Below are 16,354 nucleotides of genomic sequence, written 5' to 3' on the forward strand. Positions count from 1 at the left end.
CTTTTGCCTTTGGTATTAGTTCGCTAGGGTTGCCACAAAAAAGTAGCACAGACTGGTGGCTTAAACAACAGCAATCTATTTCTTGCAGATATTGAGGCCAGAGGTCCAAGATCAAAGCCTTGGCTGGTTTGGTTTCTTTTTAGGTCTATCTCATTGGCTTGCAGACAGCTGCTTTCTCACCATGTCCTCACGTGGTCTTTTCTCTGTGCCTGTGCATCCCTGGTATCTCTTTGTGTATCTAACTTTTCTCTTCTTATCACAAGTCATATTGTATTAGGGCCCACCCTAAAAGCTGCATGTTGACTTTAAAGGCCCTGCCTTTAAATGTAGTCACATTCTGAAGTTCTTGGGATTAAGTCTTCAGCATATGAATTTAGGGGGTAAGGCCGTTCAGCCCGTAAGACATCTAAAGATAGTTCTCAAATATTTTGCTGATTTTCTTTAGTTATTCAATATTACAACAGTCAAGTCTTCTCTTTATTACAGGTTTTACTGCTATAAAGCTGGGGAACCTTTCTGGTATGCCTAACGGCTGCCTATGTCTGCTCACTCCTCTGGTGTGACAGTCACACTCAGTTTTTCTCTTATTCGATGCAATCTTCACATGACTCTCATTAACTTTTACAGCTGTCTGCACTGATTATGTAGTGACAGCACTTTAGCCATGCCATAAGTGACATCTTTGTCACCTTAGTACAAGCAAGTATGAACTGACTGTGGATAAAATTGAATTTGAGAGGATAAAGGAATGTTCCAAAAGATTGACCTAGAAGTTAGTCTTAAATTAGGGGCTAACATTCAGGGAAAAGTCGAGGCTGGGGCCAAATCTTTGTCAGGAATTTGCTAAACCTCTGTGAGCGGAGAAACTAGCCTTAGAGTGAAAAGAGAAGAACAAAGAAATAAATAGCAGACCTTAGGGAACGCATGTGTTTAAGGACCTGAAAGATGAAGCTGAGATAGTAAATGAAACATCAAGGTTGACAAGAAAGTGACAAAACAATGCTGTGGAAACTAAGGGAAGAGGCAGTTTTTTTTTTTTTTTTTTTGAGACGGAGTCTCTCTCTGTCCCCCTGGCTGGAGGGCAGCGGCGCCATCTCGGCTCACTGCAAGCTCCGCCTCCCGGGTTCACACCATTCTCCTGCCTCAGCCTCCTGAGTAGCTGGGACTACAGGCGCCCGTCACCGCGCCCGGCTAATTTTTTGTAGTTTTGGTAGAGACTGGGTTTCACCGTGGTCTCGATTTCCTGACCTTGTGATTCGCCCGCCTCGGCCTCCCAAAATGCTGGGATTACAGGCGTGAGCCACCGTGCCCGGCCTGGAAGAGGCAGTTTCAACAAATCTTTTTAGTATTAGTTCTACCCAAAACAAATTACTATACAATCAGTTGATTTTTACAAACAGAAAACTTTTAATATATACGTGTAATATGTTGCATTTTTTAACAATATGCAAATATCAGATTTCATAAAGTAATACATTGCTAAAATGTTATTATTTTTTTTTTTTTGGTGGAATATTGTAATGTTTAGTTTCTAAGTAACCAACGCCTAGAGAAAATAAGACTGTTTGAGCATATGGGAAAATCTGCATTTTCCTGAATTGTATATTTTTTGTTTGGGGATTATGTTTTCAATTTGCATGAATACATTAAATAAAAACATGGTCATTAAAGTAAAGAGAAACAAGATTCAAGGATGTAATAGCATTCTAGAAACACTTTGACAAGAACAACTATCAAAAGGCTTCTACGATGACCTTCCTATACAAAAGATTAATGTATTAATGATTTAGTTTCCCCAGTGGAGCAAATTACACACTTGTACCCTTCAACAGTGATCATTTAAAAATATCCTAATTAAATAAAATTACTATTGAAACTAGTGATGCTAAAACAGGTGAAAATAAATAAATAAAAGAACCCCACGGAACACTTGATAATGTTTATTAAAAAGAAAATCATTGTAATACTAGGGATGAATAAGAAATAGGTTATGTAGAAGACTATTTTAACTAAACAATGCAGGGAAATTAGAATTCACTTTTCATAAAATGAACAAAATTGTTTTGAATGTGAGTGTAATCGAGGAAGCAGATTTAAGCATAATTAAGAAAGCAAGAGGGTGTCACTGCCTTAAGTACTCGTGTAATTTAACTTACTAGTAAGAAATAAAATTAATATATTAGTTTAATTTTTTAAGTTAGCCAAAATTTATTTTGCTGAAAAATGGGTGTTTCTTTTTAAACTTAGATACATAAAATGGCATTTCCATAGATTTCTGAATAATGCTTAAAACGACATTATTCTACAATGGAATATGCTTTTCTTTTTACAGTCAAAATGAGTAACAGATGCACTAATGAAGACGGAAAGAATAGAGTAACTTGGAAAGAAGCTGTTCAATTTTATATATGGTTTGATTAAAACTATCTTCAATATAAGCAGAACAAAAATATGCAATCAGAATTGAAGTGAAGAACATGTTACTAGAGATTATTAGACAAAATAGTTATAACCTCATAACTTTTCAGATTTGGGGGAGATTATGTGTCTTGACTCTTCTGAGTAAATATCTCACGGTGTTGGCTGCCCTCTGACTAGCAAGTATAACACTCAAGGGCCATAGCAATTCTTTAAAGCCAAATCAAAATCAGTAAAAGCTCCAGGAAATTCAAGATGATATTATGGGTATCTAGCAGGAGGCTACAGCATAAGATTAGTAAGTACAAAAGTAGCTACAACTAAAAATTCCAGGTATAATTTGGACATGAATTTAATTGTAGGAACTGGTATACCCTTATATAATCCAATATTAAGAGATGACTAATATGGACACTTTGAAATTAAGGGACAAGGAAGAACTAATAAAAACTACTTAGATCCTAGTTCTCATCTGCAGAAGTTAATTTAAATATTTTCTAATTGCAAGAGTGATATGTCACACAGTCCTAGAATATACTTCTCAAACTGGATAGAATCTTCCTGCTGGGAATTGAAACAGGACAGGATCTTCCTGCTGGAAATTCTGATTTGTCTTAGTAATGGAGACAGGGCTGAGGAACCAGGGCACCAGCTATGAAGATGACAATTTACAAAGGAGCTGGGAAGTCACCTGGGCTGTGCTTCAAAATAACTGCCTGCTGGAGAGGACTACAAGGGGGTGAGCAGTAGGCAAAGAGGATCAGGCAAACTTGGCAAATGACAGAATGCTTTCTTTCTGGCCTGTGCAGAAATATGTAACAGGAATGTCCATTTTCAGAATTTTTTTAACAGAAAACGAAAATCTAATTGCTCTCTACACAAGGAAAAAAAAACCTTTTTAAATAAAAATGTGTGTAGAGCTACAGAAGTCACAATTATTATTTATTATAGAATGTAAATAAGGGATTTTTCTCAGTAATAATCGTTTTTCATTCATTTAAGTGAAATGGCCAAGTATCCAACCTTAATGTTAAATTGACCTTAGAATCTCTAAAAGTTATCAAAATAATTTTATTTCTTAATTCAAATACACATTATATATATATTTCATTGTTTTATTTGTCTGTCATATATTTATTTACCATTTATTATTGTGGCAATTGGTTCATTGTTAAAAAAAGATATCGGAAAAGATATGTCATCCTTTCTTCAGAAGAGCATAAAATCTAGCAGGGAAGATGACTAAAAATGCAAATTAGACCAAGACAGAAGGGAAAAGGCAGGAAAAATGCTGTGTACGAATCTATACATATTTTAAATTGTAAATGGTGATCCTAATGCTATTTTCTTCTAAAAATGTTTTCCATAAAAATAGTTTTTTATTATAAAAGTAATACATAATCTGGGAAAAGTAGAAATTTAACTTAGATAAAAGAAAAAATTTAAAATATACTGAAATATCTAGTGGTCACCATTGTTATGATCGTAACTTTATGTACATAGTTTTACCTAATGCTTTTTTAACCTCACTATTTTACAATATTATGTTTTTCTATGTGTTATACTGTGTCATTACTTTTAAAAAATTAATTAAATGTTGCATATTATTTAGTAATGAATTATTTTACATGTGGAATATTTCCAATTTGCTGTAATTAAGAGTAATATTATTATTAAATATTTTAGCCACCATTATTGTTTCTTCAGGCTATGTGTATACACACCCTAGAAGTCTCATAGATTTTGGTCAAATATTGAAAGTGAAAATTTTGAATTTTTAGAAAAAAAAATCAAAAATTTTTTGAATTTTTTGACACTTCAAGATAGATACCTCAAGGTAGACAGTCTTGAATTGGTTACTATTTTTTTTTAGTTTTTTATGGGTTAGCAATCATAGGATGTTGTAGAATGTACTGCTTGGTAATTCTGTCCTCAAGGTAGGTTTGTGGCCAATGTTCTGATAGAATGAATGTCTAGTTTGCTTCAGCTCATGACTATCATAAATGTACTTAAAACCTGGTTTTTGGCCTTTAACCAGCTGCTCCAAGTCACTATTTCAAATCTCAGATGTTACAGATGATTCAAACATACTCTTATGATTCCTAATTTTTAACACCTTTACTTACACATTTATTAATCAGAGAAGAGTGACTTTGCTAATAATATAAAAACACACATAATAATATAAAAACATATATATCTAAGAAAAAGTGAATACATATCTAAGAAAAAGTACATACATATCTAAGAAAAAGTAATTTAGCATACACACACACACACACACACACACACACACACATATATTAATATGACCTAAGACAAATTTAGGCAGTTCATATTTTTTCATGTTAGGAAATTACATTGTAAAATTGTGCAGAGCTACATATATTAGTTGCACGTTGAATTTTGAAAATGCTGGCTGGGCACAGTGGCTCATGCCTGTATTCCTAGCACTTCAGGAGGCCGAAGCAGGAGGATCACTTGCGCTCAGGAGTTCAAAACCAGCCTGGGCAACAGAGTGAACTCTTGCCTCTAATTTTTTAAAATAAAATTTTAAGTAAAATTTTAAAATAAAATGTTAAAAATAAAATTAGAAATTAAAAATTAATAAAAAGAATTGTGAAAGTGCTTATCAGAGAATTCTAGTCAACCAGGTTTGGAGGTTACTAGTCCAAGCCATTTTCACCTATAAATTTAGTAGGGATTAGGCAGGATTAAAGAAGGTAACAATGGTGCTTACAGACTGAAAGTATTTTTATGAGGAAAAGTCATTGAAATAAACCATGTTCACCTCAGACTTTATCCCTCTTATAGGTAGGACTTTTTAAAAAATACATTAATTTCTAATATTTTATAATGTTTTCATGATCATAGAGTCTTAGAGCTGGGAAAGATAGTAATTATGATCTTGTCTTGTGCCCACATTTTGCCAGTAAGAGTGTATAAGTGACTTGGTCAGCACCCTACTCTAGTAAGCCTCAGATTTATGACAAAATTTTCCCATTCCATCCAGTCAGTGTTCTTTGTACTACACATTACTCTTACTATTATGCATACTTTGGATATATTTAGTATTTGTTATATTGATTATCTGGAAATTATTTAAAATTATGCATGTAATTAAAAGACAATACCTTAACCCTTATTCAATGTGCTATTTTTATATCTAGAACAGCAAAGGCTTAAAATAATGTAGTAAAGGTTTTAGTCTTAGATTGACAATGAATTTGAACTAACACCAGTTGCTCTTCAGTTTAATTAAAAAGTGCAGTAGAGAAAACTTATGTAAATGTCTTGACTTTTGATGATTTGTATAATAAAAATTGTAACAAATTACCACAATTGAAATTGTTAAAATTGTATGATAAGCCTTGGATTTCCTGGTAGAGGTACCTAGCTTTGTGATATGCGCAACAGGATTCAAACTCCTGAGGTAAACAGAAGAAGCAAGTGCAAATAATGCCCCACTAGCAGGATACAATGTTGGAAAGTTCTTCATTTTCCGCAGCTGGACTATAAACTGGTAATAATATAAATAATTTAAAACATGAGTCATGTGGACTATTTCAGAATATATCATTTCCAAATATAGTGTTCTCTCTTGCTCAGATAGACAAACTAATTCAGACATCAATAAAACATTTGTAGTACAGGGCAGTCACAGATGTAGAAACACTTTTCCCACTCAGCTCATCCAGCAATTAATCTAGCTATTTAGCATTGAACCAATCTATAACAAATGTTGCATATGTGGATAGAAAGCTTGTTTGACTACTGGCGATGAAGTTTTCTAGGAAGCAGAACCTTCATCTGAATATCAATCATTTATCACAGAGAACTTCTTACCATGCTGTTAGTTGGTAATAAACTGTAATGGGGAAGTATAGTTTGAGTGTGTTTATACACTAGTCCCTCCTTACCTGTGGTTTTGCTTTCGGTGGTTTCAGTTACCCATGGTCAACAATGATCCAAAAATAGGTGAGTACAGTACAATAAGTTATTTTGAGAAGAAGGTAGAGATCACATTCATAGAACCTTCATTACAGTATTTTGTTATTAAAATTATATTGTATCATTCATTGTTGTCAATCTCTTACTGTGCCTAATTTAACAGTTGAACATTATCATAGGTACGTATGTATAGGAAAAACATAGAGTATATAAGGTTCCCAACTATTCAGGGTTTCAGGTATTCAATGGAAATCTTAGAATGTATACCCATGAATAAAGGGGATCTCTTGTATATTTGTTATCGTACTGTGCTTCATACCTAGGAAGCATGGTCCATGCAGGTCAGACTTATTCAGTCATTTATTCATCCAAATACCCCACAGTGATAACATAGACACAAATGCCATGAAAGTAAAAAGCAAGATGAAAGAAAGGTAAGTATGAAATAAAGTGACCAAAACTACTAATTGTCAAGATATAAATTTCATCTCTGCGGTTTAAAAATTTTTGCCTCATATGGATGACCTGAGTTATGGTAAAGAGGTTAAAATTGTGGAGTACATGATCAGAATCTCTTACACTTTGTATGATCTTGAAAAGACTTCCTTCTATCTCAATTACAATCAGGGAAAAGCAGGAAAAAAAATGAGAAGGTAGAGCTTGGCAGTATAGAGTAGTCACTGGGCAAAAACAATTTGATGGAATCTGGAAAACATTAGCTTTCTCTGCTTAAATGAAAGGCTATCAAATATATATTTTAATTGAATTTAATAAAGGTTTATGAAAACATTTCTAATTTATCAAAAATATTAGGCTTGGTTATTTACATGTTTTGGGATAATTATTTTTAAAATTATTTTATGGCATATGACAACTCAGCATAAACTAACTTCATGAAATACTTTACTCTTTTGCCAGATTGCTAGATTTTAAATAAACATTATATTATCATAAATATATCTAAAATCTGTCAAATATTAGTATTTTTACTAAGAATTGCTCCATTTCAAATCAGTATTGAATCTCAGCGGAGGCAAAGGGAGTTTAAAATAGGTTTAATACCTAATGTAAATGACGAGTTAACGGGTGCAGCACACCAACATGGCACATGCATAACAAAACTGCACGTTGTGCACATGTAGCCTAGAACTTAAAGTATAATAATAAAAAAAACATTAAAGATGCACTTAAATGTCAGAAAATAAAAAAATAAAAACCAGGTAAACACACTTATATCTCATTTAATTAAAAAGTTCATTGCACATGCGAAGCTGGCTTCACAATGGTTTTTTTGTCCTTATTTTCTTGAAATGTCACTCAATACTCATGTTTTCAGTGTAGATCACTTCTTTCCAGATTTCATGGTCATTCAGATCAAGTTCAATGTGCAGAGAAATAAATAGAGACAACAACCTATACGTAATGGATTTTTAATATATTACATCCACTCAATTGAGAAATATGAAGCAAACTTCACTGACAGAGCAAGAGATGGGACAAAATGACAAGAACGCAGATTTTCATAGAGAACTTGAGATGGAGGAATATATTCCTTCTTGCCGCAGTATAAATTGTCCCTTGTCTGGAAAAGAAACACATGGATAATTTTTGAAAAGTGCTCTGAATCCATGGGTGTCCATTCCTACTGTTAATAACTCTGTGATGGTGAATTTTACGTGTCAACTTGGCCAGGCTATGGTCCCCAAATACAGTTATGTATCACTTAATGACAGAGATACATTATAAGAAATGCATCTTTAGTCAATTTCATCATTGTGGAAACATCATGGAATGTACTTACACAAACCTACATGGTATAGCCCACTACATACCGAGGCTGTATAATATAGCCTAATGCTTCTAGGACACAAGCCTGTTAAGAATATTATTGAACTGAATGTTGTAGATAATTGTAACACAATAAGCATTTGCATATCTAAACATACCTAAACACAGAAAAATACAGTAAAAATATGGTACAAAGATAAAAATGGTATACCTGTATAAGGGCCTTATTACTGAAGGCTTGCAGTCAGGGAAGTTGCTCTGGGTGAGTCAGTGAGTGAGTGGTGAGTGAATGTGAAGGCCTGGACATTACTGTGCACTACTATAGACCTTATAAAAACTATGCACTTAGAATACACTAAATTAATTTTTAAAATTTCTTTCTTCATGACAAATTATTATTTGGTTACTGATTTTTTTTATTTTATAAATTTGTTATAAATTTGACATTTTCATAATAACAACTTAAAAATATTTTACAGCTGTACAAAGTATTTTCTTTGTGTCATTATTTTGTAAGCTTTTCTTTTTCCTTTTTTCTTTTTTTTTAAGCTTTTTCAACATTTTGTTGAAAACTAAAAAACCTACACATTAGCCTACATGGTTAGAATCATTATCATTACTGCCTTCCACCTCCACATCTTGTCCCACAAGAAGATCTTCAGGGACAATAACATGCATAAAGCTGTCATCTGATCTGATAACAATGCATCATCTGGAAGACCTACTGAAGGACTTGCCTGAGACTGTTTTACAGTTAGCATATATAATGGTACATATACATATTGTATACAAATACATAAAATACATAAATATATAATATACATTACATCATAATATATTTATATATAATATATAATATATGTGTGTATTTTGGTTTATGTATTTATTATGCTATACTCTGTCATTTTACAGTTAACATATATATGTGTTATGTATATATAATACAGTTAACATATATATTTGTTTTGTGTGTGTGTGTATAAAGTAGAAAGAGTATAATCTGAAATAATGATAGAAATTATTGTATGGTAAACATATAAACCAGTAGTAAGTTAGTTATTACCAAAATATTATAATATTATAATATTACCAAATATGTACTGTGCATAATTGTATGTATTATACTTTCAAACAACTGGAAGCACAATAGGTTTGTTTACATCAGCATCACCAGAAAGATGTATGTAATCTGTTGTTCTAGGATGTTAGGATGGCCACAACATCACTAGGTGATAGGATTTTTTCAACTACATTGTAATTTTATGGGACCAACGTTGTACATGTGGTTCATCATTGACTGAAAACGTCATGCAGTGCATGACTGTATTTGGCTAAATTCCAGTCCAGATGTTGCTGTGAAGGCATTATTTAGATGTGATTCATATTTAAATCAGTAGATTTTGAATAAAGCAGATTACCCTCTATAATGTAGTTGGGCCTCAACCAATCAAATGAACACTTAAAAGATTGACTGAGGTCCCTCTAGGAAGAAGAGACTCAGGCTCCAGACTGCCTTTGGCTTCAAGACTGAAACGTGAACTCTTCCCTGGCTCCCTACCTACTAGTCTTCTCTGCACATTTTGCACTTTCCAGCACCTACATATTATATGATTCGACTTTCTTTTCCCTTTCTCTCTCTCTCTCATCTATCCTTGTATCAGTCAGCATCTATATGTCTACTCATTTATCCTGTTGGCTGTGTTTTTGTGGAGTACCTTAACTAATACAAGCTCACAAGAATAGCTTTTTCCCACCCCAGAATTCAAGTATGCAGGTACTATATCTATTCCAAGTTCTGGAAGCTGACCTTGTCCTCTCTATTTTATTGTAACTTCTTAAGAAACGGGAGTTCATTCATAGGGTTTATAAAACTCTACAGATTGTATTATTTCATCTTCTATTCTATAGAGTTTAACTGTTCTGTGAATATAATGCTTGATATTTTACTCTTTGAACTTGTAAACAGAATATTATATAATATATATTCTGGAAATATAGTTATATATTTCCAGTAGGAAATGTTGATTGAGCATGATGCAGAAAATTAACACATGAAGTACTAGGATTTTCAGTTCATTATTCTCAGTGCAGTGTTCAGAGCTGTTTCTAGGCTGCAGGGTCAATCATTGGAAATTGGTAATTTTAGATAATAGTTGCTAAAAAGCTCTTCCAGATGTAGGATAGCCTGTATATTTGAGGAATGCACATTCCCTGACATAAAGAAAATGTGCTACTTTTTCATTATATATGGCTTTCATTCTTTATTTTCCATTCTGCCCTGCACTTTACTGCCTCTTTGTCCCCTCCCTTCCCTCCACCATTTACTAATTGATGCATAAATCAAAATATTTCCAAATCTTACAGGTTTCAGGTTAAATGCAATTTCTGTCATGAAGTCTTTCTTAATTTCCCCTAACTAAAAATAATCTCTACTATTTCCATTTCTCTTTATACTCCTTCTACATTTTATTACTTTCCAATTTTATTATGTATATGTTCATACCAAGAAGGCTCCATTTTCATCTTTGTGAATCAAGTACATTATAAAAGTAACAAGAACACTGAAAAAATATTTGCTAAAAATTAATTGATGAATGCACACGATATTTTGTGCCTTTGGAAGTCTACATTCATAGACATAAAAAGAGAGCACAAAGGGTTAATAGGTAAATCTAGAACATGTGTCTGATTTTTGAATCACCCTCATGTATTGCTGATGATTTCAATGATTTAAGCAATTGGCATAACCTCTTTGCTTCCTATTTCTTTTTATATTTCAAACATAGAGTAACACCACATTTTTTATTTACTTTATCCTGCTAGAATTCAGAAGCTGGTGCTTTTACAATAATTAAGCAAACTGGAGCTGATACTTGTAAAATTTTACCACTAAAGGTATTTCTTTGTCCTGTGGATTAGCTGTACTTGTACTTTTTCTCCACGTGTCTATAGCTCCATTACTGTTAAAAATTATTAGGTCTACCATTCTGTCTTGGCCATGTGACTAGACAGTTTTGGAAGAGATTAATGCCAATATAGGAAGAGCAAATCAGGATCCATCAAATTTTATGATGAAATTATGCAACTAGGTTAATTGCTTTGGCAGGTCTTGAATTTTGTGTGAAGTTTCTCCCATTACTAGAAATACAGTGATATTGAATTTACTAGTAATTTGAAATGTGAGATACAGTGCTTAATTCCAAACTGACAATGTAGTAATGAGACTGCACTACACCCTTATCAATTATGATTTGATTTTATTAGGTTAACAATCAAAATGGCTCACTTCACATTTATTCATTAATGCTGTTTTGTCAGCTAACTTGCAAGGAAATACAGTACATTTTGTAAAATGCATTAGATGTCAAATTTTAAATGCACTGTTTCTTATCTCAAAATGTTTATCTTAGAAGCTATTGTATTTGTTGTTCTGAGTAAATAGAAGTTCCATTTTATGTTTTTCTTTTGCTTATTTCTTGTGTAGATATTATAACCTGTGAACAGGAACATGAAGTACGAGAGTAGTTTGGTCATTTTCTGGAAATTATAGTAATACAAATGGGCAAACAAAACTGGATTTTTTTATTATGTGTAACATGGCATAGATTTTAATGGTCTTCTTATTTCAATGAGACATTTTTAACAATTAGCAATTTAAAAGGACTTGTAAGTATTAGCTTCTGCAAAGGGCTTTGGATGGATGGATTATCAAGACATATTCTCTGAGTCTTTCTCTTCCTGATATTGGATTGAAGGAACAACTGTAAGTAGAAAACTTTTTCCATTTCTGATCCTTTGGAAATCACAAGCCTTCCAACAGTGATTAACACTTCCAGAATCAAGGATTTTAAAAAGGTCCTGCAGCTGCTACGCAGTATTGACAGCTGCTTTGGAAATCTAAGCCTTAGACAAGTTGGTTCTCAAGTGCCACCTTTAAGGTCCTGTGAATTAGGAATACTGCAGCTAAGTATAACTGCCAAGTAGCATTACATTCCCTCTACCAACTAGTGTTGAATATTTGCCTAGCCGCAATCCTTACTGGTATCTTAAGTAGTTTCTGCTGTTTGATCCCACGCAAAAGTACAACATAATTCTGGTGAATAAAGTTGACTAAACGCTCTTTCCAGGGCATTTAGTTCACCATAGAAGGATGATGAGACTTCTGTCTATTTGTATTTGCCATTAAAATTAGACTTCATGTCATTAGCGTAGGTTACATGGTTAGACTGAATAGTCATTTGTGTCAGGTGAAAAGGCTGCTTGGATAAATTATAATTGATTCCAAAGACAAGACATCTGACCTGAGATACAGGTGGGCAGAGTGGGGATCAATGATAACTTCAGTGAAGGTGTTCAATAATTTTTCACAAGGTTTAAAGAATAAAGAATACACCAGTGATAACGTGTATAAGGTTCTCTAGGACTTCCTAAATGCTTGCACAATTTACGTATTACCCCATTAATATTACTCAATAAGATGATTAAACATCTACAGCATAAATATGAATTATTATGTATTATAGGATGTGGTTTGCCTTATGACTCAGCCTGACCTAGAAACACAGTATATAAGCAAGGTTGTGGCTATCAGATTTATAAGGCTTACCTGGTTGCAAAAGTACTTTCAGTCTATATTCCACAGCAGTTTGATCCGTGCCATCCCATATTAAGTTGAAAAAAATAAAATTTTATTTATCTCCCTAACTTACTCTAGCACGGCAATCAAAATTATGTAAAGAGAAGGTGATGATGCAAGCATTTTTGTGCACAAAATCTTCATATTTTAAATCCATTAAAAACAACAACTGACATAATATAGATGTTAAATAGGTAGATTATTGAATGATCACACGTTACTTCATTATATAAATAAATTATTCAGAATTATAAGTGTATATACTTTAAGCACTTTATAAAACATACATTTCACACTCAATTACATAGTTTCTGGTCCCTACTGTATTTTAAATAATTATTATATATAGGCTTTTCCAGAATTGTAACATTGTTCATCCAACATAGATAAAATGAGGTACCCTCTCAATTTGTTTTTATATTCCAGTTAAGCAAATTGTAATTGTAAGTAGTCTGCCTGGAACCTAGGAATTGATCCAACTTCTCTATAAATAAGTTGAATCTAGTTTGTTTACTTATTAATCTCTCATAATTTTTTTCCATTTTTCATTTATTCACCACATCCCCAATTATACTTCTATTTCTTATATTAAATATTTTCCCTCAGGAAAATTGGCCAGTTGCTAATATGACATCAAGTGCAGATAATCAATCTCTCTCACCAGAAGTAACTTATATAATACTTCATATTTTTCAATTTACTTATTCTTTTAAATATCAAAAGTATATCCATACACATGCAAACACACATACACGAACATATATACACACACACATATACACACACACATATACACACACACATATAGTTCATATATATTGTGTATATATTATATATGTATATATATTTTATATATGTATATATATATCATATATATGTATATTTACTTCCTTTCCTCCATGGCATTGATTACTGCTGCATTCTTTTTCATTTTGTTTGTTTTAAATGCCTATAATATGGCAGACATTTTGTCAGGATACAAAGGTAGATAACATCTGATTATCCACTCTTGAAGGTTCTCTGTTAAAAATGAAATTTCCTAATTACAGTTACTATGGACAAAGGTTTTGCTCCAAACTTGGAACCCATCAGACTTCACTATAACCACCATTATATGCATTTGTTATGGGTGTGGACTTGGGATGTAGCCTGCAATGGCTCAGTTTCCGTATCAACTGCTTATTAGTTCTGTGATGTGAGAAGAATTATTTTATATTTCTATTAATACATGTTACTGAAAGATAATGATTATATTTCACAGAGTTGCAATAAGGATTTAGCGACATGACACATGCAAAGCTCTTAAATATGTTTGGTATCTTATAATAGCTCAGTAAGTTAGTTTGTGGTCGCTTTAAAACATTTGAAACTAGTAAATATAAATAATTGGAATTAACTTTTTAGACAAAATCAATGTAAAGCCTCTTAAATAATTTGGTTGGTTTTTGCATCTAGATTTTCTTTTGTTAATGATTTTTGTGACTTAAGCTCTGTATAAATTAATATAACTGTTAACATTAAGATAATTTGTTTTTAAGTTTAATAAGTACATCATACATACTACAAAATCTTGAGTAAAATTCACACACAAAAAAATTAAAAAGAATAAAGTAACACTGGGCAACAATAACTCCTGGAAATCTTGAATTTTATTTTACACGATTCATGCAAACAAAAGGAAAGTTTAGGCTATGTGCGGTGGCTCACGCCTGTAATCCCAGCACTTTGGGAGGCAGGAGGATCACGAAGTAAGGAGATCAAGACCATCCTGGCTAACACGGTGAAACCCCGTCTTTACTAAAAATACAAAAATTAGCTGGGCGTGGTGGCGGGCGCCTGTAGTCCCAGCTACTCCGGGGACTGAGGCAGGAGAATGGCGTGAACCCGGGAGGCGGAGCCTGCAGTGAGCCGTGATCATGCTACTGCACTCCAGCCTGGGCGACAGAGCGAGACTCCGTCTCAAGAAAAAAAAAAAAAAAAAAAAAAGTTTAAAATAATGGCATTTTTTTCCTCCAAAAAGACTGAGTTTAACTGTTACTTGGAGAAACTTTACAATATAAAAATTCAAACTTCTGAGAAAAACAACTAAGAAGTAGCTTTACTAAAATGTTGTTACTCTTCTTACATTTTAGGAATACACAATAGATATAATTTTTGCCCAAACTTGGTTTGACAGTCGTTTAAAATTCAATAGTACCATGAAAGTGCTTATGCTTAACAGTAATATGGTTGGAAAAATTTGGATTCCTGACACTTTCTTCAGAAACTCAAGAAAATCTGATGCTCACTGGATAACAACTCCTAATCGTCTGCTTCGAATTTGGAATGATGGTCGAGTTCTATATACTCTAAGGTAATATTTGTTTAAAAATCTGTAGTTTCTCTCATTTATTTTCCATACTAATATTTAATCAATTCCAAATGTTTTATTTCTCAAAGTTGCAAAGTCAAAAGTATGGAGCTCCTTTCACACGCTAAAATGTAATGTGAAATATTTTCGCAATATTTTTTTAAGCTCAGTTATTATTATGTGAAAAGGACTAAAAGCAAATAGAAAAAATTCTTTGATTTTCTTCCTTTGAAGCAGAAGAGGTTGCAGCATAAATATTATTGTTTTCTTAACCTGCCATGTAAATAATTGAGTAAGATTTCCTCTAGAAACCCACCCTGCTATAAAATTTTATAATACTCTAATTTTCAATGGTGTAGTAAAATATCCTTAAGAAAGGATTAAATGAAGGTTGAGGTATAAGATTCAAGTTTATTTAGCTCATTGCCTTGAACATATTTGCTTATTAAGAACTGTCCTTCATGGAAAGATATTCATAATAAATTAAGAGAAAAATTACCATATTTAACCATTTATAATCTGTTAATATGCTGTGTTTGCATGTGTGTTTGTTGACATATTGAAGTATGAATTGTTACGTGTAAACACAGAGATCATATTGAAATGTATACAGAAGTAACTTAGTTGAATGAAGAGGAAATTGTTAGAATTCTCATACTCATATATAAACATTATAATATTATCGCTATTTAAGACTTTGAGACTTTAGAATCATTATTATATTCTAATATATCACAATCTATTCTCATAAGACACATTCCTATTTTAAAATTAGACAGGGAATTTTTAATGCTTCAAATTATTTATCTTTATTTCATACTTTGTTTTTTCCATCTAAATAGATTGACAATTAATGCAGAATGTTATCTTCAGCTTCATAACTTTCCTATGGATGAACATTCCTGTCCACTGGAATTTTCAAGCTGTACGTAACAAAACACTAGATAATTTCATAGAATTTTAACCTTAGAATCTGTTTATTTAAAAATGAAATGAAAGAAAATAAAATATGATTTTCAAAAGTGTATGTTATGTTCAATTCTTTTAGATAAAATAATTACAAATAATATATTTGCTTCTTGCTTTTAAACTAAAAGATTACAATAAATGTGTAGTGAATGCATATGTTTCATTAAAGCATTCTTTATAACTTTTAGCTTTATTCCAATGCTATTTGCTTATTTTTATTAAATAAAGGAGTATTGAAGATA

At 32.4% G+C, this 16,354-nt stretch overlaps 1 protein-coding gene across 1 annotated transcript in view; it reads left to right on the forward strand.

The window, feature by feature from the left end:
• GABRG1 (gamma-aminobutyric acid type A receptor subunit gamma1) overlaps positions 1-16,354 on the forward strand; it is a 96,350-nt gene that overhangs the window by 45,791 nt on the left and 34,205 nt on the right. The window contains exons 4-5 of the mRNA XM_033214774.1: positions 14,926-15,146; positions 15,986-16,068. Of these exons, the coding sequence (XP_033070665.1) occupies positions 14,926-15,146; positions 15,986-16,068 (304 nt within the window). The remainder of the gene's footprint in view (positions 1-14,925; positions 15,147-15,985; positions 16,069-16,354) is intronic.

The sequence above is a fragment of the Trachypithecus francoisi genome, unplaced genomic scaffold (genome assembly GCF_009764315.1).
Source record: "Trachypithecus francoisi isolate TF-2019V2 unplaced genomic scaffold, Tfra_2.0 Lachesis_group1, whole genome shotgun sequence".
In the NCBI taxonomy this organism is placed as follows: domain Eukaryota; kingdom Metazoa; phylum Chordata; class Mammalia; order Primates; family Cercopithecidae; genus Trachypithecus; species Trachypithecus francoisi.